Source organism: Musa acuminata, chromosome BXJ3-5 (genome assembly GCF_036884655.1).
Source record: "Musa acuminata AAA Group cultivar baxijiao chromosome BXJ3-5, Cavendish_Baxijiao_AAA, whole genome shotgun sequence".
Classification (NCBI taxonomy): Eukaryota; Viridiplantae; Streptophyta; class Magnoliopsida; order Zingiberales; family Musaceae; genus Musa; species Musa acuminata.
Genome location: NC_088353.1, coordinates 3273338 through 3297786, shown reverse-complemented (window position 1 = coordinate 3297786; position 24449 = coordinate 3273338). Strand labels below are relative to the sequence as shown.

General features: G+C 39.1%; 4 protein-coding genes across 4 annotated transcripts; all 4 read right to left on the bottom strand.

Moving 5' to 3' along the window:
* Positions 1-927: 927 nt before the first annotated feature.
* LOC135639141 (protein GLUTAMINE DUMPER 3-like) lies at positions 928-1350 on the bottom strand. Its single transcript, XM_065152922.1, has one exon. The coding sequence runs from the start codon at positions 1348-1350 to the stop codon at positions 928-930; it is 423 nt and encodes a 140-aa protein (XP_065008994.1).
* A 1546-nt stretch (positions 1351-2896) lies between these two features.
* Positions 2897-9115, bottom strand: LOC135638745 (cyclic nucleotide-gated ion channel 17-like). Its single transcript, XM_065152073.1, has 7 exons — positions 8660-9115; positions 7716-8214; positions 6714-6917; positions 6304-6614; positions 5665-5776; positions 5106-5342; positions 2897-3819 (listed from the first exon to the last, which is right to left on the bottom strand). The coding sequence occupies exons 1-7, from the start codon at positions 8716-8718 to the stop codon at positions 3088-3090; spliced, it is 2154 nt and encodes a 717-aa protein (XP_065008145.1). The 5' UTR covers positions 8719-9115; the 3' UTR covers positions 2897-3087.
* Positions 9116-14349: 5234 nt separating this feature from the next.
* LOC135638972 (uncharacterized) lies at positions 14350-18106 on the bottom strand. The gene is made up of 6 exons (XM_065152611.1): positions 17787-18106; positions 17382-17621; positions 16364-16475; positions 16090-16264; positions 14958-15198; positions 14350-14877 (listed from the first exon to the last, which is right to left on the bottom strand). The coding sequence occupies exons 1-6, from the start codon at positions 17968-17970 to the stop codon at positions 14582-14584; spliced, it is 1248 nt and encodes a 415-aa protein (XP_065008683.1). The 5' UTR covers positions 17971-18106; the 3' UTR covers positions 14350-14581.
* A 942-nt stretch (positions 18107-19048) lies between these two features.
* LOC103983941 (AP2-like ethylene-responsive transcription factor At1g79700) lies at positions 19049-21846 on the bottom strand. The gene is made up of 8 exons (XM_009401299.3): positions 21489-21846; positions 21303-21385; positions 21163-21171; positions 20980-21068; positions 20806-20879; positions 20680-20730; positions 20352-20428; positions 19049-19796 (listed from the first exon to the last, which is right to left on the bottom strand). The coding sequence occupies exons 1-8, from the start codon at positions 21641-21643 to the stop codon at positions 19312-19314; spliced, it is 1023 nt and encodes a 340-aa protein (XP_009399574.2). The 5' UTR covers positions 21644-21846; the 3' UTR covers positions 19049-19311.
* Between the last annotated feature and the right edge of the window lie 2603 nt (positions 21847-24449).

The following is a 24449-nucleotide window of genomic DNA, read 5'->3' as shown; positions in this document are numbered from 1 at the left end:
TGAGGAGGTCTTGGCGGTCGTGATGAACGGGTGCTGGAGGAGGGACACTTCTGGAAGCAGCAGGAGATGAAGCTTCGGAACTCACCGGAGGGGGTGGGCGGAGCCTCCGGCGGATCGGCGTAGCAGATGGTGCACATGAGCAATGCTCAGTCGACACGTCGACCGAGGTTCTCGCTGAACGGGAAGCTACCGAGCTAGAACTTTCAGGATTCTGAGGCCGAAGCTCCAGATGTTGCCGGCGTAGCCGTCGTAGGCCTTGTGGTTGAGGTCGGTGTCGATCCGCTCGGGGCTCATTCAGGCGATGGTACCGACGGAGGAGTCGCAGGGGTCCATTGTCTGTCCGAGGATTCGGCGATCTTGACCCGGCGGCCGGAGTCGATGAGGAGGCTGGTAGGTTTGATGTCGCGGTGGGCACTCTTCCTTCGATGGAGGTAGGCCGGGCGAGGACCTGGCGGGCGGTGCCGGCCATCGAGGAAGCCGCGGTCCATGAACTCGAGCAGGATCTGGATCTTGCATGGCGTGGCACCGGACCACGAAGTGGTTGCCCGGCCGGCAGTGTTGAGGATCTGGATCTCTCGCAGGATCCAACGGCGGACGGTAGATGATCTTAAGGGCGTAGCGGCGGCCGGTAGATATGATGTTCTTAAATTGTGATAAGAGATATGGAAGAGAAGGAAGGGATGATCGAGAGAGTTATATACATACAAATTAAGCTCAAAATCACTGTTAATTACACTACAAGAACCTTGCACTATATGTTTATGAACACAACAAGTTCATCAAGGTAGGAGAAAGAACTGATAACATCTGCAAGCTCTGAGACCACTACAGTCATCATTACATGAAGAACAAACCCTGCAGGCTCAATAGACCGGAGGAAGACACACAAGGAAAAGACCTCAACCTTCCATGTCTTGCCTTCGATCCTTAGTCTGGGCTGCTTTTCCGGTCGGTCCTTTTACTCCCCTCAACCTTCTCCTCCTCCTCCTCGTCATCATCATCCTTCTTGCAGCTCCAATCCACAAAGGAGGACGCCCGGCTCGACGTCGGGGCCGCCAGGAACGTCGGCTTCTCATCCCCCGCCATGACCACCACGATCACCTCCTCACACAACCCCACGCCACCGCCTGCGGCAGCGCCGCTGCTGGCACCAGCGTCGCGGCTCTCTAGGCGGTCATAGAACTTCGAGCAGAAGCAAGCGAGAACAAGGAGGGCGCAGGCGGTGAGCCCCAGCGTCGCCGCCACGCCAGCGAAGAGGTACGGCACCGGCGAGTGGTGGCCACCCGTGTACACCGGCGCCGCCGCTGCCGTAGCCGTAGCCGTTGCGTTGAAACCCGACCCGGCCCTCATTTTGAGTCTACGCAATCTTCCTCGAGCACACCTCGCTTCTTTCTCTGCTGCTTCCTTGTACAAGAAGAGACAGTGACGGGTGGTTCAGTTCACATGTAGTTGGAAGAGGAAGGGACAAGACGAGTAGGTACTTATAAGCTAAGGGTAAACCTGAAATCTATAGACACTGTCGATGGTAAATAGTCTTGAGAGGCAGTGAGATGTCATTGACTGATGGGTGAGAGAGAGAGAAGAGACTATTCCCTTGCCTTTCTCTTTCCCTCAATTATTTGTGGTTTTGTTGTGGTTTAAGGAAGGGATGTGGTCATCATGTTGACAAGGTGACAACATGTGTTTTGGAGGGGTCCCAAATGACCAAGAAATATTGAAGACATGATGATGCTTGATTGGAGATCAATTGCTAACTTTGAGACCATATTTTTCAGCAAAATTACATAAATATTGGCCAAAGATTTTATTAGTGTTTATTCATCCAAATTTAAGTTACATACATATAAAAAATAAGATGCCAAATATAGAGAGAGAGAGAGGTACAGAGACAATAGACTATCTCAAGCACTTGTTTTCATGATCAAAGTCAGTATGGTGGACTAATGCAAGTTTCCATAGTATGATTTCAGCTCAATACACGACAGCATTGTAGAAAATTACAGAACATGTAATTTGATAAAGATTGGTTTAAGCATTTGTTTAGCTCTCAGAAGTTTGAGGCCATCTGTAATAGCTTTTAGACATGCATTTATCTTTGCATAGTGTCGAAATATTTCACAACTCCCAGCTAAAGTATCTTTCAGATATGATATCTTCATGAACAAGATCAAATCATGATAGTGAAATTAAGGAATTTTCTCTGTCTTGGCTTTAAGGAACACTTGATTCTCTCTCTCTCTCTCTCTATGTATATTTAGATCAATCCAAATCCTACTCTATCATGGATATGATTTTAAACCTAACCTATCCTCTAGGTCAAGACCAGCTTTTGGACTTTACCAGTCCTCAGGTGTCATTTTCTTCACTGAAATGTTGACCACAAATCAAGTCTTTTATGCCTTGATACAACACTTTCCTCCTGTGATATAGGCATCTTGGGATCTTTCTTCTCAGGACCTAATCAAGGCATATCTACTTTTTGTTTGACATGAATTCCTCAGGCCCTTATGCAATGTCTAATGGACAAGCTGAGACCAAATGACCTACTGAGGTCTAAGTGGGAAGAAGTTCAAAGTATTCTCATGCTCAAGTAGATCAAAGGTGTTCAGTTACATGCAGATACAAGTTAACCCTTCTTTAACATCACCATAACTTGCATAGTTCAATCTTCCAAGTTTCAGATTTCCAGCACCACTTTATGTACTATTTTAATCTACTGCATCATGACATCATGTGTGATTACTTGTCATACTCCAAGAAGTCAAAGCTGGGCAGAGATAAAAAGGAAGAAGCATATTTGTTGTGCCAAAAGAACCAATTGTTTTTCAAATCCTAGACAAGTTTATACTGATAAATACATCTAAATTTTACAACAAGAAGCAAAACATACTCACACTAAAAAACACATGATATGTCACCTTTCTTCTTAACTCTCTTTTAGATAAGGTGACACCAGAGTATCAGATTAGCCATGTATGGTTTTAGTGACGATTTGCATTTACAATGTAAAAACCCATCCTCAACCCATATTTTCTAATTCAAAGAGAATTCAGTAAGCAGCAGCTGCTGCCATCATAACAAGCGCAACTAATCATAAGTTTCTGAAGAGAAGTCAGGCTCATCTGGCTTCTGTAACTTGGGCATGTCAATGCCCTTGATCTTCTGAGCTCCCTTTCTAGTGGTCGCCGCAAACTTAGAAGCCAGAATAGTGACCCCAAGGTTTAGTTTAGTTTGAGAAGTGCTTGTAGAGTATGTGCCGACTTCATCTTCCTCCTGCCCTGATTCATCAGCTGCCTGCTCATCTGTTCGAGAATTGAATGATTCCATCATGCTCAAATCCTTTGCCATCTTTCTCCTCTTGTAGCGACGCCAAGCTGCCTGAATGAAGCATGCACCCCATGTCCTCCAGTGATGTGAATAGAAGCGGAATGTGTGCTGCAGCTTTCTACTGTGGAGACGCCTAAATTGATTGGCGACAAACTTGAGGTCCTCCGCTCGTAATACAAAGGCCTCAACTTCAACTAGTGCTCTTGCAGTTCTAGTGGAGGAAGGTAAGTTCACTGTCGACTTCGGAAGAAGAGCCCAAGCAAGCAGTTCCTCACCACAGAAATCCCCAGGCCTCAATGTTATTGAATTGAAGAAACCAGTTCGGCCTCCATCGGTAGTTGAACTCTCTAATCTGCCACGGATAATGAAAAGCATCTCTGTCACGGGATCACCCTCACGAACAATGTACGTGCCTTCTGTGCTTAGGGAGGACACCAGACGTTCACATATGGCATCTAGAAGCTGATCATCCATCTGTGAAAAAAAAGGAACCTGCAATTTGGAATAGTCAAAAAGGAAAGCATTAGCAAAAACTTAAATATTAGTTAATTGCTGCAGAATACCGGTGTGTATGAAAGGTGGATGACTTGCAAAGAGAGATTTATTACCAAGCCAGGTAATCCTCTCCAAATGTCCTTTATAGATGGAGAGTTACAGATAGGTGACAAAGTCAATAACATCATCAAAGAACCAATACAAGCACTGAAACCAGTTCAACAGAAAAAAAAAAAAAAAAAAGGTATATACCTAGTTGTATCACAACATAGTAAGGATAAAAAAGTTGAAATCGTTGTGGTGTACATTTGATCAATATGTGAAAATTAACAGTAGGAATCATCTTTGGTTATGCAGTTTCAATGCATATTTTCATTTAGCAATCATATGCAAACTTCTAAAAGATCAAACAACAGCAATTTATTGACTCTGAGAGGATCACAGTTTGCTTAAAAGGTGGAAATCACACAATTACAAACAACATGCCCAGATGGACAAGACTTTATGGAAAGTGTTAAGCTTGAGACACATATGGGAGAATATTTCCTCATGTCAGTTTTTTTACTTCATAGCATGACTAAGAAAATGGATTTAGGTTAAACCTAATTTACGTGAGGGTAAGTAATAATCTTTTATGGTGGTTGTGTTTGATTAGCTCAATATTGCTTATGCCTTTGAGATGAATATTGCTCTGTAGTAAAGATTGTCACAACTCTCTCTTCTAGATTATCCCAAAGGGTAGCGGAACACCAGAGACCGCTAAGATGCATGATCTGGAATTGCAAAGGTAGATTATTGTACTTGACAACAATCTCTTTTATTATAGCAAGAGAATGACTTGTCTAATGTTCCATAGGATACAAACTGGTCATCAAGCTTACAGGGTTGATGTTAGTTGAATTAGTAAATCCTGATTTTCTCAAATCTCCTATAAAACTTCTCGATTTGATTTATCCAACTATAGGGCTGAGCCTCTACAATTGAGAAGGCTTTGGTGTGATGATAATATCTTTTACATTATTTAGGATTTATTGCTACCAAATCCTGCAATTGTTTTTGCATCAGAAGACAGCTCATTATTTGGAATATCTATTTCTCTTTCCACTGAGATGAAGAATAAGATTGCTAAGAAGAATTTGGCCATCCAACAGTGGGAGTTTGTTTAGGATAGTATATTTCACTGTGTATAAGTTGAGGTTCTTTTAGGGTACCAATCACATATACTGCACTGTCACCTTTTAACTGTAAAAACACTAGAGGGAAGAAATGAGGCAGCTTTGTACCCGTCGAACAAGATCCAAACACAGATGACGTTGAATATCTCGACGAAGGTCAGCAGGTAAAGCCTGCAATATGGATTCTTCATCCACTCCGCGTGTTGCAAGCCATTTATATTGAACAAATCTTCTAACCCTTTCTCGTAGATGATGAGGAAGTTGACGATGTCTCATCCACTCTTCTGTGTCTCTGCGCTTTAGTCTCCACTCTTCAAGTCTCACAGTCATAGATTGGAGGTATGTCTAAAGCACAAGAAAAAGTTTAATAAGCTAAAGTAAAACAAAAATACAAAACAGTGCCCAGGAACTTTGTAGATAAAACACAATAGAAATCAAATCCAATATTCACAAAATCAATAAAAAGTCCAAATTAGAAAAAGATGAAAAAGCTTGTAATCTCATGCTAGAAGTTTAATGGATCAACTAATCCTTTCGAAGATTAATCATGTAAGCCCTGTACAAAAAAGCATTACTTGTGAATAATAAAAAAAATTACTTGATATCGCACTTGAAGGCTATATACTACAGAAAATAGAAATAATAAGGAACGAGCCTCATACAATACCTGCATGTTTCCAATCAAGTGTGCAAACAAAACTAGGCCAAGAATTGCGATAAGTATCGCAAACAAAGTCTCTCCAATGAAAGTGCTTGTTGTCAAAGTCTGACCATATGAACTGACAATAGAAAACCAAGGGTATATGTTACAAGAAGATTTAAAAGTTAAATGAAACATTAAAGCATCAAGTTTTCTTATAAAACGTGCATTTAAGAACCTTTCTAAGGCATGTGAAAACCTCTTGTAAGATTATCACTTGCATCCTAACACTTTACATGGACAAGGATTGCTAATTAATGAAGTTACTATATTGCTAAGGTATCACACCACCCCTCCAAGTAGAGATGCTACTCAATGACCTCTACTCTTACGAGTTGTGGCATTTCGAGTCAACTCATAAGAAGTGGTTATGGTATTAGTAGTATGATTACTTAGGGCATTGGTCTGTCAAGGTTTCTTTTCTAAATGCAACCCACGTAAACAAATGCTTGGATTGGACCAAGTCATGCTAGCATGGAGTTTGAGCTTGAACATATAATTTGTTTCAAAAGAAACGAAGGGGATTATACGAAGTATAAACCAGTGGTGCAAACTGAGAGAGATGACTTTTCTCTAACAAATTTGGTATGTACTAAAAAAGCATACCTTAGGTTTTGCAAACCCCACCAAAGACAATAGAAGTATTTCTTGATAAACTCCGTAGAGAAAGCTTCATTTGTCAAAGCATTTTGGAAAATACCATAGTTGAAAGTGGTATTAGCATTATTAGGATCACAGTTGTCGAACACTTGTGTAGACGTAGCCCAACGCTGACGATCTGCTTGGTTTAAGGAGTCACAGTCTAAATATCTAGGTCTGCATAATGACACATTAGTGCTATTTTCCTTCCTGCATTCTGATTTCCAACATGTCATCTGCCGTTCGACTGATAGTAAATACCATGAAGCTCCTAAAACCTGCAATATTGGAATATAGTTCAGAAATAAACTTAAAAAGAAAAAAAAGCAAGGATACCACATGTAAAAGACTTTCAACAGAATATAGAAGTTACTTACATGACTAGCAATCATGTAAAGCAGTAGATTATATGCAGCACCAGCCCAAGCAGTCTTTGTGACAACACCATCAGCTTTAACTATTTGATAACTTAAAGGAAATATGAGATACAATCTTGGTATATATTGCACTAGCACAATCAGAGCAAGGGCATTATTGTTATGATCAGCTCTTGAGTTCCTAATAGCTGACCAAATAAGAATCTGCAAGAAATAAAAAGCCACAAAAATAATCATTTTCCATAATCAGGAAAACATGAATAATTAACAAGAAATGATAGCACAAGAACAATTCTCTATACAAAAATCGTCCAAACCAGTAAATACGTATGGTTAGTGCACACCAAAAACCAAATATAACTGAAGCATGATTCAGACCACAACATCCACACAAACATACAATAGATATTGCATGTATTTTTAACACTGATGGAATGCAGCAGGGAGAAGTGTTAGATAAGCAAAAATAATAGAACCCAAATTAAGAGATACATTCTTAATTAGTTCACCATTGGCTGGTCCATTATTCAGCTTTACTGTAACATAAAACAAATTTAACTTAATCTATTAAGCTTTTTCTACATATAAGAGTACTACCAGGCTACCAGCCACGGTGACACCACTACTTGCTCATTCGTCACTGAGATTAGTTCATTTCAACAAATGGTCTACTATACATGTGTCCACTTTCTTTAGACAATAATAAAAACTCCTCATCCAGTTCAAGGTTTTTGAAGAACTAATAAAACAATCATTTTCTCGATCTGGCTTCACATTACTCCCTATTGATACAAATTCTACACACATGCCATGCTTATGTCTGTGTGTCAGTATTAACATCACCATTTAAAGCAACAAGTTATTAAGAGAAATTATACCCTAATTTGGATTAAAAAAAACTATAGTTGATAAAAAAGCGTTGATTAAAGTGAGGACACTCTAGTAAACTCATAAATCATGAATCTTTTCATGAGATCATCTTCAAAAGAAGGGAGGACAAACCTGTGGCAGAGGAAGTGCAGCTGCTAGATCTATAATGAAGTCTGATCTCAAATATCTCCTAGCAATCTTTTTAGGGTCCATAACAAGCTCCCCTCGCCCAAACACCCTTGAGCTCGGAGCCACATATGCAGTCCGAAACTTTATCACAATATGCAATATGTAAAACAGATCAGCAAGTGTCCGGAAAAACGTAACGGCAACACTTACATTGTTATCCATCCTAACACATGTAGTATCACTCTTCTCAACTTTGGGCAAATAGAAATACAATGGATCTATGAACAGAGCAACCAAGCATGAGATGAGAAAAACACGATTCCACTTCAATACAGTATCACTTCCTGGATCAAGTATGCGCTTCCTCCAAGGCTCGTGGTCCTCGGCAAAAACTATGGACTTCCCGGTGTTGATACTACCAACTTTATTGGATATGTAACCACCAGGTTTCAAGCCCTGGTATGTGGTTTTAGCTGGATTTTGTTTCTCATCATGATAGAACCTACATAACCAAACAGCGAGTCAGAAGCCTCAACAAAATTCTAACAGGGCCAGAAGATAACAAAAGGAAACTAGGTTAATGCTTGATCCTGGAACTCACTAACAGAAACCAACAAGTATTGGACATGATCTAAAAATCAATAATATGAGTTTAGTATCTCCCCAAAATTTGGAATACAGTAAGAAAGAAGAGTGCATAACATCAGCAAAGCTAAAAAGATAATTTTTTTCTCTATAGTGATCTAAACTGAATGGATCCCAAATTCAGTTTGGAGATTGATGAAGTAAAACCAAGAAATAAATCCATAATGTCAATAAAGCAACTATGTGTTTTGGTTCGTTTGCCGGATTGCCAGGTTCCTGAACAGACCTTCGCATCAAAATCAAATCTTCTTTTCAGTCTAATCTCTTCGAAAGCACGAGAACATAAGAACGCACGAACTAACCTTACGGCTCTCTCCTTCTTAAGCTCCATCTCATCGTCGACCCTCCTCGATCCAAACATGGCTTCCAATTCGATCTCGGTCACCGGGATCTACAAAATGTCTCCGTGACAACAACTACCCTTCCTCAACAGTCACATCCCCCCACATAGCTTGCGACAAACGGCACACCGGGAAGCGATTAAAGCACGAAGACCAAAAAGAAGACTCGCTTCCCTCCGGAACCACCCAGGTGGGATCTTTTTCCTGGTCCGCGCCTAGGGAACAGCCAAAGAACGAATCTTTCGAACGTCAACTGCGATCCAAAAGCCGACGGGGATCTCCGTGACGACACAGGAGGAGAGGGGTGAGAGCACCTCTTCTTCTCTGCTCTCGGCCGGTGGTGGAAAAAGAGGAGAGAGAATTAGGGCTCCGCCAAAGATGATTCCCGCCGTTTAATCTAATTAGCAGCGAGTAACCCCAATTAATTAATCGAATAACAGCTTTTTGTTGTGTTAAGCGTTGCTTATAAACTGAGCTCGGTGAAGAGGAGGGAGGCAACGGCGACAGCTCGAAACCTTCCACTTCCTTTTATCTTCTAATAAACATCTTCCACACATAAGCGCGGCCCACTCGGTCACCGACCCGCCGCATTACTCGCTACAGTGATTGGTCCCACACTTTATCGGGAAGTTGGTCCAATAAAAACAGGGTGAACGACGCGAGTGGATATGAGGGAGTAGCAAAGTGGTTCGCGTCGTCTGTACTATGGTGCGGAAAGGACGTGAGTGACGGACCCATTAAATACCCTCGTTAAAAATGAATCCACGTGGCAGGAGAGAGGTTGTGTAGGGTGTAAAAAGCTACCATTGACGGGAAGCTCGTGTCAGTAAAACTTCTGACAGCATTGGGTTCAGAAAAGTTTACATGAAGTGGCTGATGGGGGAAGTTCGATTAGAGATGGACAGAGACAGAAATGACCAAGTTTGGCATCATTGCCTTCTACAAGGAGGGAAGGAGGAGCACCAGACACGAAATTAATGTCCGGAGAACAAACCAAGCTATCCAACCCTATCTAATTTACTACTCATCAGATTGAGGCTGCATGTATGAAGAGAGATAGAGACAGATCCGAAAAGGATCGACGTATGACTCTCATGTGAGCATATAGTACCACGAATGTTCAACATGTGTGGGACACGGACATGTCCACCAAAACCACGTGTCCATGCTTCTTAGCTTTGAATCCAAGTAAATCTATTTCTACCATTAACTGTTCTCTCATTTTCCTTATCTTTTAGCTTCTTCATCTCCATTTTTTCCTATGCAAATGCAGCTATTATTACAGCTCAAAACTGTTCATTATCATTCTCAAAGCTTACATTCTTCCTCTCGTCCATTCCGGATCTGCGTGGTCGTGCCTCCGATCCTCTCTACCTGTCTTTCATGTACGAGATGGAGGAGCAAGAAAAAATAAAATATTACGATACGAGTAAAAAGAATCCTTTCGACTCAAGAAAACTGTTGTAGTATTAAAAACAGGAGGAACACTTACAAGATACCAAGTGCACACAGACTCTCTATCTATCTGTCTCTATCTCTATCTCTATCTACATGAACTACGGTCTTATAGGACCTAGTGACAACCATCCTATAACTACTAGATCATGAGGTAGTTAATGAAACCACCTTATAACTACTAGATCATGATTGAAGTGGTTATTGAAATCATCATGTAACCACTAGATCATGATAACAATCTAGATAGATAACTATGAATCAAATCTCAACACTCCCACTTCATTCATAGTTGCATACACCAATTTATCTCACCCTTCATTCATAGTTGCATACATCAATTTGCGACATAAAATAAATATGCTTTCGTAGTGGAAGTGATTTGATGAGGATATTCGCAACTTGCTCATCCGTTCCATAATACTTCATTGTGATAGCACCTGAAGTACTTTTTCGATCATCTAAAGCTCCTACACAATCACTATTAGTGAAATCAAATAATTTGCATTTAAATTTTGTTTTGAACATCCATTTTAACCCAATCGCTTTCTTTTCTTTCGGTAGATCCATTAGCTCCCAAGTTTCATTCTTCTCAATTGACTTGATTTCCTCCTTCATTGCTTTTCTCCTTTCAATCTTTTTTAACTGCTTCCTCAAAAGTTATCGGATCTGAAATAAACAAAGTAAATGTTGAGTTATAAATTTCTATCAGTGATCTGAAATTTCTTGGAGGGGTTTCATCTAAGGAATCCGAATTTGAACTGCTATTGGGCGAGGTTGACGATGAATTTGTTGGAGTAGGATCTGTCACTTGATTATGCGGAGTGTCTAGTTCTGCTGGAATCTGCATTTGTGTTTCACCTTTATTGGTCTCCCAATTCCAACTTGCCCTTTCATCAAACATAACATTTCTGTTAATAATAACTTTGCCACTAATAGGGTTATATAATCGATATGCTTTCGATTGTAAAGAATAACCAATTAAAATGTATTTCTCTGATTTTTCATTAAACTTGTGATGATTTTGTGAATTCACCGAAGCATAAGCAATACAACCAAAAATTCTCAGATGTCTAACACTTGGTTTCATACCATACCGAGCCTCAAAAGAAGTTCGATTCATAACAGCCTTTGTTGGTGAAATATTCAACAAATAAACTGCTGTTGCATCTGCTTCTGCCCAAAACTGATTTGGAAGATGTTTTTCCTTAAGCAAACTTCTTGCCATTTCAACGACAGTCCGATTCTTACGCTCAACTACACCATTTTGCACCGGTGTATATGGTGCTGTCAATTCTCTGTGAATACCATTTTCTTCACAAAATGAACTAAACTCATTAGATAAAAATTCACCACCTCTATCTGTCCGAAGTATCTTTATATATCTACCACTTTGTCTTTCTATAAGTGCCTTGAATTTTTGAAAATTATCAAATGTTCATATTTCAATTTCAAAAAATATACCCAACTCATCCGACTATAATCATCCGTAAACAATAAAAAATATTGATTTCCACTAAATGATTTTATATTCATAGGTCCACATAAGTCAGCATGAATTAAGTCAAGACAATTAGATGCTCTCCATGCTTTTCCAATAGGAAATGGTTTTCTACTTTGTTTGCCATAAATATATCCTTCACATACATCAAGTGTATTAATCTTAGGCAATCCAAAAATCATTCTTTTTTTACTTAACAACCTTAAACCTTTAATGTTAAGGTGTTCATATCTTAAATGCCATAAACTAGACTCATTCTTTTGAGTTGTGATAAGCGCATGTCTTTCAATATTTGACATATCAAGTGGAAACATCTTATTTTGTGTCATACAAACATTTACTATAATCAAACCAGATTTCTTATCTCTAATAGTGCATGAATCATCATCAAATATTATTGAATATCCATCATTTACTAATTGTCCAACACTCAACAAGTTATGTGATAAAGTAGGAACAAAGAAAACATTATCAAGGTATTTTACCTTCCCTTGATTTGTCTTCACCTCAATTGTTCCTTTCCCTTCCACTTGGATTTGCTTATAATCTCCAAGTCTAACATTCAATTTGTGAGTCTCATCAATATCTCTAAATATTGATTTTATGCTTGACATATGATTAGAATATCTACTATCCAAAAACCAAATATCATTTGAGATATTCTGAATTTGTGAACGAGTCATAAACAACTTACTATTTTCTTCATTTTTCTCCACATAACTTACTTGCTTTTCTCTTTTCCAGCAATCTGCTTTCATGTGACCAAACTTTTTACACTAGTGACATTGAATTCCACTTTTGTAATTTTTTTTATCATAATTTGATTGCCCATGTTCATCAAAGTGTCCTCTTCCTCTTTTATTTCCTCTACCACGAAATCCTCCTCTGCCACGTCCTTTTCCTGTTGATTTTTTTCCTTCTTTTGAAGTAGAAGACTCTCCTTTAACCTGAAATGCTTTTTCTTCACTTTTTTCAAGTGACCTGTTCAACCTTACTTCATGTGCTTGCAAGGAACCCATTAGTTCATCAAATGAATAAGTAGATAAATCTTTTGATTCCTCAATTGCGGCAACAACATGATCAAATTTCGAAGTTAAACTTCTCAAAACTTTTGTAACAATTATATGATCAGGAATATGTTCACCATAAGATTTTATTTGACTAACAATTTCAGTCACTCGAAAAAGAAAATCTTGTACCGATTCATTGCTTTTCATGAACAAAATTTCAAACTCACGACGGAGGGTTTGAAGCTTTACCATAATCACCCTTGATGAGCCTTGAAATTCATTTTGAAGTATCAACCAAGCTTGCTTTGAGGTTGTCGCTGTTGTAATTCTTGAGAAGATCGTCTTATGTACAACTTGTTGAATGAAGAACAATGCCTTTGAGTCCTTCTTTCTATTCTCCCTCAGCCTGATTTAGTCATCTGGATCTGCATATCCATTCTCTATTAAGTCTCAAAGATCTTGAGATTTGAATAGAGTCTTCATCTTGATACTCCAAAATTCATAGCTTTTGCCCGAGAAGATTGGGATAAGGGGTTGAGACATGGAATTACCGTTAAAAGCCATAATGCTCAGTTCTGATTGAAACTAGGCTCTGATACCATAAATGTTGGGGATGGAGGAGCAAGGAAAAACAAAATACTACGATACGAGTAAAAAGAATCCTTTCGACTCAAATAAACTGCTGTAGTATTAAAAACAGGAGGAACACTTACAAGATACCAAGTGCACACAAACTCTCTATCTATCTGTCTCTATCTCTATCTCTATCTCTATCTACATGAATTACGGTCCTATTTATAGGACCCTATAACTACTAGATCATGAGGTGGTTAATGAAACCATCTTATAACTACTAGATCATGATTGAAGTGATTATTGAAATCATCATGTAACCATTAGATTATGATAATAATCTAGATATATTAACTATGAACTACATAAAGATAAAAGATATTGTAGGAATCGTAATAACAGTGTTTGGGGGTCGGTGGGGTGTCGAGCTTAAAATAACAGTGGTCCTCCACAGTCCCCACTGTTTTGTCTTGTTTCTTGGACTGTGCACGCGGAAGCCTACCTCCCAGGGTGGAGGAAGATGATCAGGTGGCCATGCTCAGAGCGCCACCTTGCTGTCCAACCTTGAGGTCGCACGAATTAGTGGCAATAAGTTTCATCCGGCAGTAGCCTGTCTGATCCATCTCTCCATTCACCGTAGGACACTATTTTGTAATCTAATCTTTATAAGCCTTCTGTTTGTGAAAATTTCTCTTTGAGAACTGTTCCCTTCTACCCCAAAATATTAGGCATCGAATCGAGATTAATGGATTTTAGATGAACTGATAGATTTCATCTTGTCAGCCACTGAATTACTACGTGAGAGAATAAATTACATCAGATGATTAGGGCTTTGACATAAATCTAATTATTCCGAATCGAATCAGTTCTCCTGAGGCCAGTATCGACAGCCAAGTATATAGATTTCGTCCTTGCATTTTAAGTGCTACAGGAGATAAGAAATAGATGATTAGCTACCAGAGAATAATGCTTCAAGAAAGAAATGTCGAGGAGAAAACAAGCCAAGTAATTATTTTTTCTGATCTGTACAACTAAAATAAGCAACAAAAAAGAAACCTGTAAGAAAAAGTAAAGATAGAGAATCATCAATTCACCATTTGACAACGATGATAGGAAGATATAAAAGCCAAACCACTTCTACGTTTTTGAACACCAAGTCCACAAATTATTTAGCTACAGAGAATGCTTGATTATTATCGGAGCATACACAACTCAAACCTCAGCCACGCCACAATAAAGTTCTCCATTCGTCGTATTGTCGACAACATATGTAGAACATGTGAATGCGGTAGCACGATAGATGCATTAATCCATGAAATGGTCTCATGGGGTTCTGATATGAAATCAGAACTCTCTATCGGGGAAGATAAGGGGGGCGACAAGGGACCACATGAAGAGAGCTGCTGTTGCCCACCCAGTGACAATCCTGACCCACACAGATGGCCACCCAACATCGATGAGCTTTCCGCTTTCACCAACCGAGGTGGACCAGCCAGTCAGAAGCATTGCTGAGTACATGCTTGCAAGAGAGAAGATGAGGTGGAAGAAGGTGTATGAGTAGGAGACTGGCTTTGCCTCATCAGTCTTCTTGTCCTCCTGCTCATCCAACTTGTCAAATGGGAGCAACGGCTTCTCGGATCCTGCAATAGATTCATCAGCAGACTAAAATCGATTAAGATAATACTGCAGGGGTGTTTTAGAACTTGTCATTGAATCTAACCAGCACGCGGTGAACTTGGTGGAGAGAATAAACTTGTTGAGGAGCCGGCACGAACAGCAGAGTAGACAACAGAGAGCACAGTAGTAAGCAGGCCAAGTGTAAGACTTCCAGTTGAAACAACTTTTGAATGGTTGTGAAGACCATTGCACTCGTAATCCCTTGGTTCACTAGAAAGCCCGCTATAACAGAGGTAAGTGCAGTAAAGTGAAATAATTGATGCAGGCAATAAGCTGCCATTTACCTGCACACATCAATCCAATGCATCAGATTGCACTTTTTGTCCTTGGTTGGGTGAACAATGAACAACAAATTGTAGAAATTATATTTCTACATATGAGACCACATAAAACTAACACATATAATAAATGTTCATCTATAAAGGAGTTCTGGACACGCCGTATACAGCATTATACATATGGGACTCCCTTGATATCTTACATTGAGTCTACTTTTTACCTTTTGGGTTAATGGTGGCCATGACTCATTGTAAGTTACATATTATTATCATATAGCATCATAGATATACAGGACACAAACTCATAACTAGAATGATAACAATCAGAAACAAAAATAAGATTTTTTGAGTGCCACATCCATGCCATATTTACACATACTTTTATTCTAAATTTGAAATATCATGGGATACATATCATGTACTATTCATGTCCCAAGTCTATCTCCATGCTTCATAGAAATGAAAGCATAATATCTATAGTTGATGATAGTGATTCCCGTTTGCCATTTCCCATAAAAACAGTTACATCAATAGCAATTGTCTTCAACACTGCATAAGTTCCAAAATCAACTTTTCCACCCTCGTAAACTGAAAAACGTTTGAATAATGGAAGTTGCGTTACATGCATTACATGTCAATCTGTGCCACCGTATTGATAAGCTGAAGCAATATAATACACAGAATGATGAAACACAAGTTGACCAACATTAATTGTTCTAAATATAACAAAATGCAGATTTACTATTTCTGAAAGCATCAAAATGTAACATTTTTGCCAAACTCAGTAGCACCAGAAGAAAATATGTAAGCAGTATTTTTTTTCTAAAGTAATCTCTTATTGAACATAATTTAAATATATATTTGTTAGATGGTTCACAAAAGATAGCAAGATCATACCTTTGGATGCAACGCAACAGTAGCAAAAACAAATACAAGAATCAATGTCAGGACAATAAAAAAGGTGTTGAGTCCACAATCATGTCCTGATGGAGTAAACCAGTGAAAGAGCACTCCTGTAAAGGAGAATGTTGCCAAATAGCAAACCAGCGAGACGATTAACAAAGCCATGTACCTACAGTAGAAGAAAATGTTGTTAAGAGTATGATTTTCATAATCCTAGAGTCTGTATCTAACAACAAATACTTGATAAAAGAAAGAGCTATTTACACACCAGAACTGCTCATCCTTTGAAACCCAGTTCTCATTCCATGCATGTACAAAATCCAGTAAGAGAACAACCTGAACCAGAAGAAACAATCCTGAACCAAACTTTGATAATGTCTCTGCAGCAAAGACATAATTTCCAAAGTCACAATCACAATCTAGCATGCTAAAAAGATTTTAAAAAAAAATTGTGGTTCATCTGTCCATTTAAGCTAAACAAATAGACTGTAGAAAATACTGGGTTAAAGGTTGAACATCTGACAAGCAGGAATTCTTCCCACATTATACGCAAAAAAATTGATAAATCACCTATGACAGGAAATAATCTTCAGAATGTAGATAAATAAAAAAAAGTGTGTAAAGACTTATGTCTGGAACTAAATCCCCAAATCACAGAGGAAACAGAATAACATCTCAAAGGAAGTCTAAGATGCTAAGACAGAGAAAAAAACGCCTACATGCTCCAAAGAAGCTTAAATGAGGATCACATCATAACACCACCACTACAACCCACATATCCATCATCACCTTGCCATCTCCAGTTCTCAATTAACCATCTAAATTGAAGGAAAGCTACCTACCACAGCCCTTTATTGCAGAAACTTCCTACCTTTTAGGCACCAAACTTAGTTTGGCCTTCTGAAGTTTATTGTAACAATCATCTGTTCTTTCTTTCCTCATCATGTTGTTTACCATACAAAAAAAGAAGTTTTCAGCTAGAATGCAGTAACCATTTGATTTTGTAAGATCCATTTGCAAAGAAAACCATCACGCAAATATCTAGGTCATTGAAACAGGCCTTTCATCTTCAGAAGAAACTCATGATATCTACCTTAATCAAGAAACAATGTTCTGAAAATTTTAACTGAAAAATACTTTCAGCATTAACATAGTATTAAATTAGTTCAGCGTTAAGAAACTATATCCTATCTTGACAATACTGCCTTCTGCATGTAATTGCAACCAAAGAAACACTACCCCAAACGATAAAACAATATTATCAATCAAAACTTGTAAATGCTCACCGTAGAAGCTGACAATGCCATTGGGAACGAAGAACATAAGAAACACTACGATAAACCAACAAACGATCTTCGCCATCCAACCACCGTGATGCAGCTGGTCGCGCGGATCCTTCTGATCCTTGATCCCAATCATTACAACAGCCAAGATCGTAAAGAACACGAAATTCCCCAAGCTAACGCGGAGCACAGCGTCGGTCTCGAACCACTCTCTATCCGGCGTCTTGTGGAAGTGATTAATCCCTTCAAACAAGCCAACAACAGGTCAAATCTTTAATCAAAATTGGACGTGACAAAGGAGAAAACCCTTTGGATCTGGGAAGCGATAGAATTTCTATCCAAGTTTGACCTAGAAAAGGAGAAAGCGAGATGATTTTGGCCGGGAAGGTAGGAGAGTGAAGGGCTTACAAGGGAGGGACTCCATGAGGGGTGCGGCAACCTCGCGGAGGCCCCAGGAGACGACAAGGGATAGTGCGAAGAGGCCGCAGTAGGCGATGCGGGCGGAGCGGCGGCTGATGCTTCCGGCGACCGAGCGGCATGCTTCGCAGGCGCAGGCGGCGCAGCATGAGGCGAGGCACGAGGCGGCCCACATCTCTTCTTCTTCTTCTTCGAGATTGAGAGGGGGAGAAGCCCTGATAGCGAGATCTGGTAACCCTAGGGGACGTGCGGGGAGGGGATTTGGGAAAGGTCGACGAGACGCTAAGAAAGAACCAAAGTCGACGGCGGTGAACGCCGATAAGCCATTGGTATTTCTATTTTTATCGAGGATTATTTTTTCCTTCGCTGTATAACTATTTTCCCTCTATCAATTCCAATGTATTTTCCATCGTGTATATATCCCTCAAAAACTATAATCTTTTTATATAAAAGCGTAATATTTTTATTTTTTAAGAAAACTTATGATTTTCCTATTTGACCATTATTTTTTTTATAATATAATAATAAATATATATTTATTATAATAATATATATTTTTATATAAGGAGTAGATGATAAAGATAAAATTTAATCCTAGAATAATTTATCATTACACATATTAGTAATGTATCCCTTATACATCTTTATTTCGATAAAGAATAGTGCCAATCGTCTAAAAGATTAAAGCGTCAAAATACAAATATAAACATCTGTGTCGGTTCACAACCAACAATTTTGGGCTGTAATACTCTCATAATGTTGTAACCTTTCGAATAATCAAAACCTCACTATAATGTTAGATCACATTAAGCGTATGGGTTGGATTGATGTCTAATTATATATAAAGCGAACTTGTGAGTTCTTCCTAAGACAGTGTGACCAAAATATTGCGATAGCTCTCAATGGCCATCGTAGAACAACTTCTCTTCTTGCCTGTTGACCTAATTTTTACTCCTACCATGTGACCTCAAAACTTTCTATACCTGCTGTTGTAACATGCGGCCCAGCAAGGCATTCAATACCTGCTGTCATTCATTGATGAGCTTTTAATTAAGCGATCCTGATGCTTCAGATGAAGTTGGATGAAGAAACTTCACCAGCACAACCTGTATGGATCCGTACCATTCAATCTTGGGCTATTTAATGGAGTATCTGAGTAGAGAGAATCGATCTCCGGAATGATCCACACAAACTATTTTCGTGTCTCCCAAGTTTGACCACCGAAATCATCTAGAACTCACCTGATTGATATATATGCATAACCAGCAAAATTTATTGTGTTGGCAATGGTAAAACAATCACTATCCACATGCTTGGAAATAAAAATGAATCAATAATTAGCTTAATCATCTCCTTGGGGAGGAAAAAGAAAGAAAAATAGTTGTCTTCTTCCACTATCTATATTCTGTTCTTCTGTGTAGTCTACCTTTTGCCTCAGCTTGCCTCCTTTTAGACTCACCTACGAGAAGCAGAGGCGCAAGCACCAAAAACCCTTATAGATTCTTCTTTGTGTTGTTCATATGTCGAGCTCGAACTCGGTGATGGGGGATATCAAAGTGCTGAGATCCCCAAAGATGGAGTCTTCTTCCTCGATGAAGCCCCCGTTGTCTTGGCACTCGAAGTACGTCTGTATGTAGTCCGGAAAACTGCACCCGGTTGGCTTGTCATCACAACCGGGTGTCGACGACGTACTACTGCTCTCTGCAGATGTCTTCTCCAACATCTCCTTGAACTTTGACGACTGCAGCAGCAGATCAAGTGCAGACGATGTGGCCACTCCTGCTTCTCTTGGTTCAGGGAACTGTGAGATCCCCCTCACGCTAATCCCGTCCTCCTGCTGCATGCTCTGCGCTGCACTGCCGTGGCTGCCTGGCTCGGCATCGAGCCCCTTGGGTTGGAGCCATTTGATGTAGCGGCTGAGGTCGAAGTTGGTGACGGCGTTGAGGCCGCGGTACTCGATCGCGGCGATGTCGTACGCGGTTGCAGCCTCCTCCTGCGTCGCTGCGAAGATGGAAGGCGACAGGTGCATGTTAGATGATTCCCGAGCTTAATGGGCAGCCATTAAGCTTGAAGGTTGCTGGTACATGTCATTTAAGGTTGGGCGATCGAAGTAATGCAGCATGAAAGCAGACAAGTATCCAACGCCAGCAGGCCGGCGAAGGATTTGTATGGGCAGGAAAATGGTTGTGGGTGTGAGCTACAGAGTGAATTCAAGAAGACAGCATCGGTGGTCGGATGTAGTGACAAGGACAGCATACTGCTGAGCGTTGGGGGTTGGTGTTAAAGTCCTTTCTCTCCCAACTAACAGGATTGACTCATGGTTGCCACACTGTGTCTGCACGAAAGGGGAAGGAGATGACAAGGTGGTAGTTCAGCTACCCAGCATCGCCATGAACTCAATCCTGCACTCATGAACATCCGTGCCAGGATTCATGAGAAACCTTTTATGCGATGCATGAGGTTTACACACGGAAGGTGGTGAAATGGGTTCCGATTCAAGATCTGAAATGCCCAGTTTGCATGTTTAGATACAAAACACAGGTGGGATAATCTTACCATATGTTCCAAGATACAAGTACTTGTTACCGGAAACCCGACCAATCCGAGCTTCCCATCTCCCATTGTGATGGTGTCTGCAATGAATGTGTTTGGATAAAGCACTTAATTATCACTGATTTATCTTAAACCAGTTGGTATATATTAGTAGTGCAAAAGAATATGGAAATATTAGGAGCGTCGTAAAAACTGAGGTAAGCAGACTGTTCCTATTAACATGGCAAGTTATCTGAAGCTGTTGCAGGTAAATCGCAACAGCATCGTCAAGTCAAACTTAAGAACTGTACGATGAGGTTTCTACGATAGGAGTAATGGCGATGTACAATACCTCGCAACACCTCTGTATTTTGAGACACCTCTTGAGAACCCACTGCTTTTCCTGTAGAACAACAATACGATAAATACTTGACCAATTGATCATAATCATCTGTTTTATTACTCGATTTTGAGGTACCTTCTTAAGGATCCAATATATTCCTCCCTGGACTGATTCTCCATATCCTTGAGCTCTTCTTGGTATGCCGATGTCTGTGATTAGAATCGCATGAGTAGATCAAACTCAAACATACGGAATGTTGCAGAAAATGTTTGAAGGAATCTGGAGGAAGGAAAGGAAAGGAAAGGTTACAGGAAAATTGAGAATGGTGTCATGGCCCCAATACTTGAGTGCTGCCAGGTCGTACGCATGAGCCGCTGCCTCTTCATCGTCATAGGCTCCTGGGGTGAGGGGGCGAATGATCATTGATGAGTTAGGGATCCATGAAGTATTTCCATTGTGTATTCACTAGAAATGATGATTAATTTGGCTCACCAAGATAAACTGCATCATCATTGATCCAGCCACCAAAGTGAACACAGGCAAAGGGGAAACAGAGACAGAGGCAGAGAGAGAGAGAGATTAGATGCTAAGTAATTGATGCAAAAAAAAGCACAAGGAAAAGAAAATACAACCTTGTTTCCCTTTCTTGTTCTGGGATTCATTCCAGCAGTTCTTGTCCCACAAATGGGCCTCGTATCGACCTGTCCATCGATGCCTATCCAAATCGATCGAACGAAGAAACCAAGAGAAGATTGAGCAGTGCCAGGAGATTGGGAAGGTCAAGAGAAGCAGGGAGCAGAGATCACGAGTTAAATTACCTTGTCACACCGCGGAAGACAGAGCTACGCTGAGAAGGAGAGTCTCTCGGCACACTTCTTCTTGTTCTCTTCATCTTCATGCTGCTGCTGCTGCTGCTGTCATTCTTGTCGACGTTCTTCTGATTGCCGGAGTTGTTCTTTTGGATCTTGCCCATCGAAGGTCCGAGACGAATGGAGGTTGCAGGAGGGAGAGAGAGAGAGAGAGAGAGAGAGAGAGATGAAAGAATTGACGACAGGTGAAGCCTTATAAAGGGCGACGGCCGTGAAGTGCTTGAGAGTTTGTTTCGAAGATGGAAGTAATGGCAAACTACAGAGAGAGCCGGCTCTTTTGGAAGCTCTCTCTCCCTCTCTCTCGAATTAAGCCGTCCATTGTCGCTAGTTATAACAATCATTAGCATCAAAGATTGCAACTGTACGTTTTGTTTTATGTTGGTTAAAGAGTCTTGCTGTGTGACACATCACTCTTACCTATTTGGTCTTCGCTTGGGGATTTATTCTTAACTATGGTTATTTTTTGTGTCACAAAGTCTTAACTATGGTTTTTACAAAGCATTTGTTGCTCCAGATTATATATATATATATATATATATATATATAAATTGTTTTCATTGTATTATTCAGACTCTAAAGCTAACCAAAAAGTTTATTTTATATATGAGAATTTGGAAATATTTTCCTGATTAAAAAAAATATATATGGATGCATTTAGTAGTATAATATAAAATTGTAGATATAGTTGCGTCCAAAGGATAAACGTAATTTTTTTTTTTGTTTATCTTAAAAGGTGCTTATCTTCATATTTTTTATTTGTCATAAATGATTATATGAACTTATCCATAGGATAAATCTGATCTAATCCCCTATGTATAGGATTTACATTATCAATTATAATTTTTTTTTTACCTCCACCATAAGTCTATTTAAAAACATTTTAGTTGAGATAAAGTAATTGAAAACTCAATAGAGACCGGCCCATATAAAAATTATTATATCAAATAAATATTTCTATTGATTTAGGAACAATAACAATCAAATAGGAAGAAATCTATATTATTTATTTATAAGCACTTCAACTGACGATTCGTACCTGTTCACTCGGACCAGTCCAAATTGAGAGCCCCCACTCCACCAAAAAGATTAGAATCATTATCTCTTGTAAATATACACACACACACACACACACACACATATTATTCCATAATTAACAATATTTGTTTACAAAATAAAATAAAATATTCAAAATTTGATCCAACAGTCTGATACTAAAACATTTGGTAAGTGAGTCAAACTTACTAGTTTTGTTGCACTGAGTGTTAATTTAGAAAGGAGTGTTAGTTTCGCACATTGTTCTTAGATGTGGCTTTTGCACTCATGGAAACCAATTCGTACGAAATGGCTCACTGTGTTGGCTACCCTCATCAAACTTTTGACTTCAGATTGATGGGATGAAGCAGGAGGGAGGATTCTGCTACATCCACAAGTCTCGTCTCGTCCATTGTTATGATCTGATGATGACAGCAAGCGTGTTGTTGCCAGTGGTTTATAGATCAATTTGGTCAATATAAAAGCTGAACTTACAGTTACGACTCCTTCAATAAATATAAATAAATAAAAGCAGATGGCTTTTTCCCAAGTAGGTGTAACTAAAATGTACACAATCTTTGTTAGAAAAAATAAATACTCAAATATATGTTTAGTTATTTCAACAATGATAATATATATATACATTTCAGCAAAAAAATAAGAGCAATTCCTTACAACCTTCTCACTCAACACTGCTAATTAGTTTACCAACTCTTTCTCAAAGTTGCAGTAGCTTATTCACACCCACAAGTTAGCATTCGCTTCAAACTTTTTACAGTAGACTTACTTAGAAAGATAACCTCGATCATTTACTATAACAAAAATAATAAAAAGCTGTAAAGTATTTAAATTCTTATTTTTAGTAATAATTCACTTCACTTGTCCTAAATTTCATGGGGCTGTATGATTAGAAACTGGCAGTCCTATCTTTTGTGAATTGAGTGAAATAACCCTTTTTTTTTTTTTTTTTGTTGCCTGAAGTTGAAACGAATTAGCGTGGTGTTAATATCTAAATATTTCAGTTTGCTGGCATTGTATTGATCGTGTTCATGTCAGTAAAATATGAGCTTACTTACTTCTCATCGATCATAGCTTGAGGGCAGAAGGGTTAGCAACCAAAACGAGCAACACGTTGGAGACGTATGATAGATAGCTCATGTTAGCTGGCCAACCCGCAAAGGAGAACTGGTGAAAAGTCAGCTTTCTTTTCTAAATTGCCACCAGCAATTTGGCATATGAAATTACGTTAATTATATGTTATTTTTTATAATTAATTTTTTTTAGTATTTTGATTCTTATATTTTTAAAAATTATATTGAGATTCATATACTTATAAAATTAAAATATTTAATTTATTTTTTTTAAAAATCATCAATTCTATTGACGGAAATATCATAAGGTTTATTATTTTCATTAGCAAAAACAACAATGTGAGGAGAAATAAAATTAAATATTTTACTTTTATAAGTATAGAAAATTTAATGTAACTTTTAAGAGGGTAGTGATCGAGATATTAATGATAGTTCAATAAACCTTTAGAGGGTAGGTTATTGGGGTAATCAAATGGATGGATAGAGAAAGGTGGTGGAAGCATCAAATTTCAATGTGCTATTTCGTTTTTTTTTCATCTATACATCACTGAGAGATGGGAAGAGAGAAGGCATCGAGTGCAACCTGCTACTTCGCGCAAATTGCTGAGACTTGCATGGACGAAGTACTCCATGCATTGTCTGGTTTCTTCTGTTGATGAAGAGCTCCATGGATGAAAAGCTTCACGCAGATGGTAGTGCTACTCTCTCTCTCTCTCTCTCTCTCTCTCGCTCTGTCTTCGTTACTGTGGTAATTAAATGGATGGATCGAAAAAGGTGGCGGAAGCAA

Bases quoted from the DNA above. Each gene is read 5' to 3' on its own strand.
- LOC103983941 (XM_009401299.3), bottom strand. From the start codon at position 21,643: ATGGGCAAGATCCAAAAGAACAACTCCGGCAATCAGAAGAACGTCGAC. The intron at 20,880-20,979 runs GTAACCTTTCCT...TTCTAATCACAG, and splicing joins ACACCATTCTCAATTTTCCT to ACATCGGCATACCAAGAAGA. The intron at 20,429-20,679 runs GTATTGTACATC...CATTCATTGCAG, and splicing joins AAATACAGAGGTGTTGCGAG to ACACCATCACAATGGGAGAT.
- LOC135638745 (XM_065152073.1), bottom strand. From the start codon at position 8,718: ATGTTTGGATCGAGGAGGGTCGACGATGAGATGGAGCTTAAGAAGGAG. The intron at 8,215-8,659 runs GTTAGTTCGTGC...TTGGTTATGTAG, and splicing joins AAGAAGGAGAGAGCCGTAAG to GTTCTATCATGATGAGAAAC. The intron at 5,343-5,664 runs GTATTGTATGAG...CTTGTGCTTTAG, and splicing joins ACTTGATTGGAAACATGCAG to ACATACCTCCAATCTATGAC.
- LOC135639141 (XM_065152922.1), bottom strand. From the start codon at position 1,350: ATGAGGGCCGGGTCGGGTTTCAACGCAACGGCTACGGCTACGGCAGCG.
- LOC135638972 (XM_065152611.1), bottom strand. From the start codon at position 17,970: ATGTGGGCCGCCTCGTGCCTCGCCTCATGCTGCGCCGCCTGCGCCTGC. The intron at 16,265-16,363 runs GTGTGTAAATAG...CTTCTACTGTAG, and splicing joins TCAAAGGATGAGCAGTTCTG to GTACATGGCTTTGTTAATCG. The intron at 14,878-14,957 runs GTTAGATTCAAT...AATCTATTGCAG, and splicing joins ACCAAGTTCACCGCGTGCTG to GATCCGAGAAGCCGTTGCTC.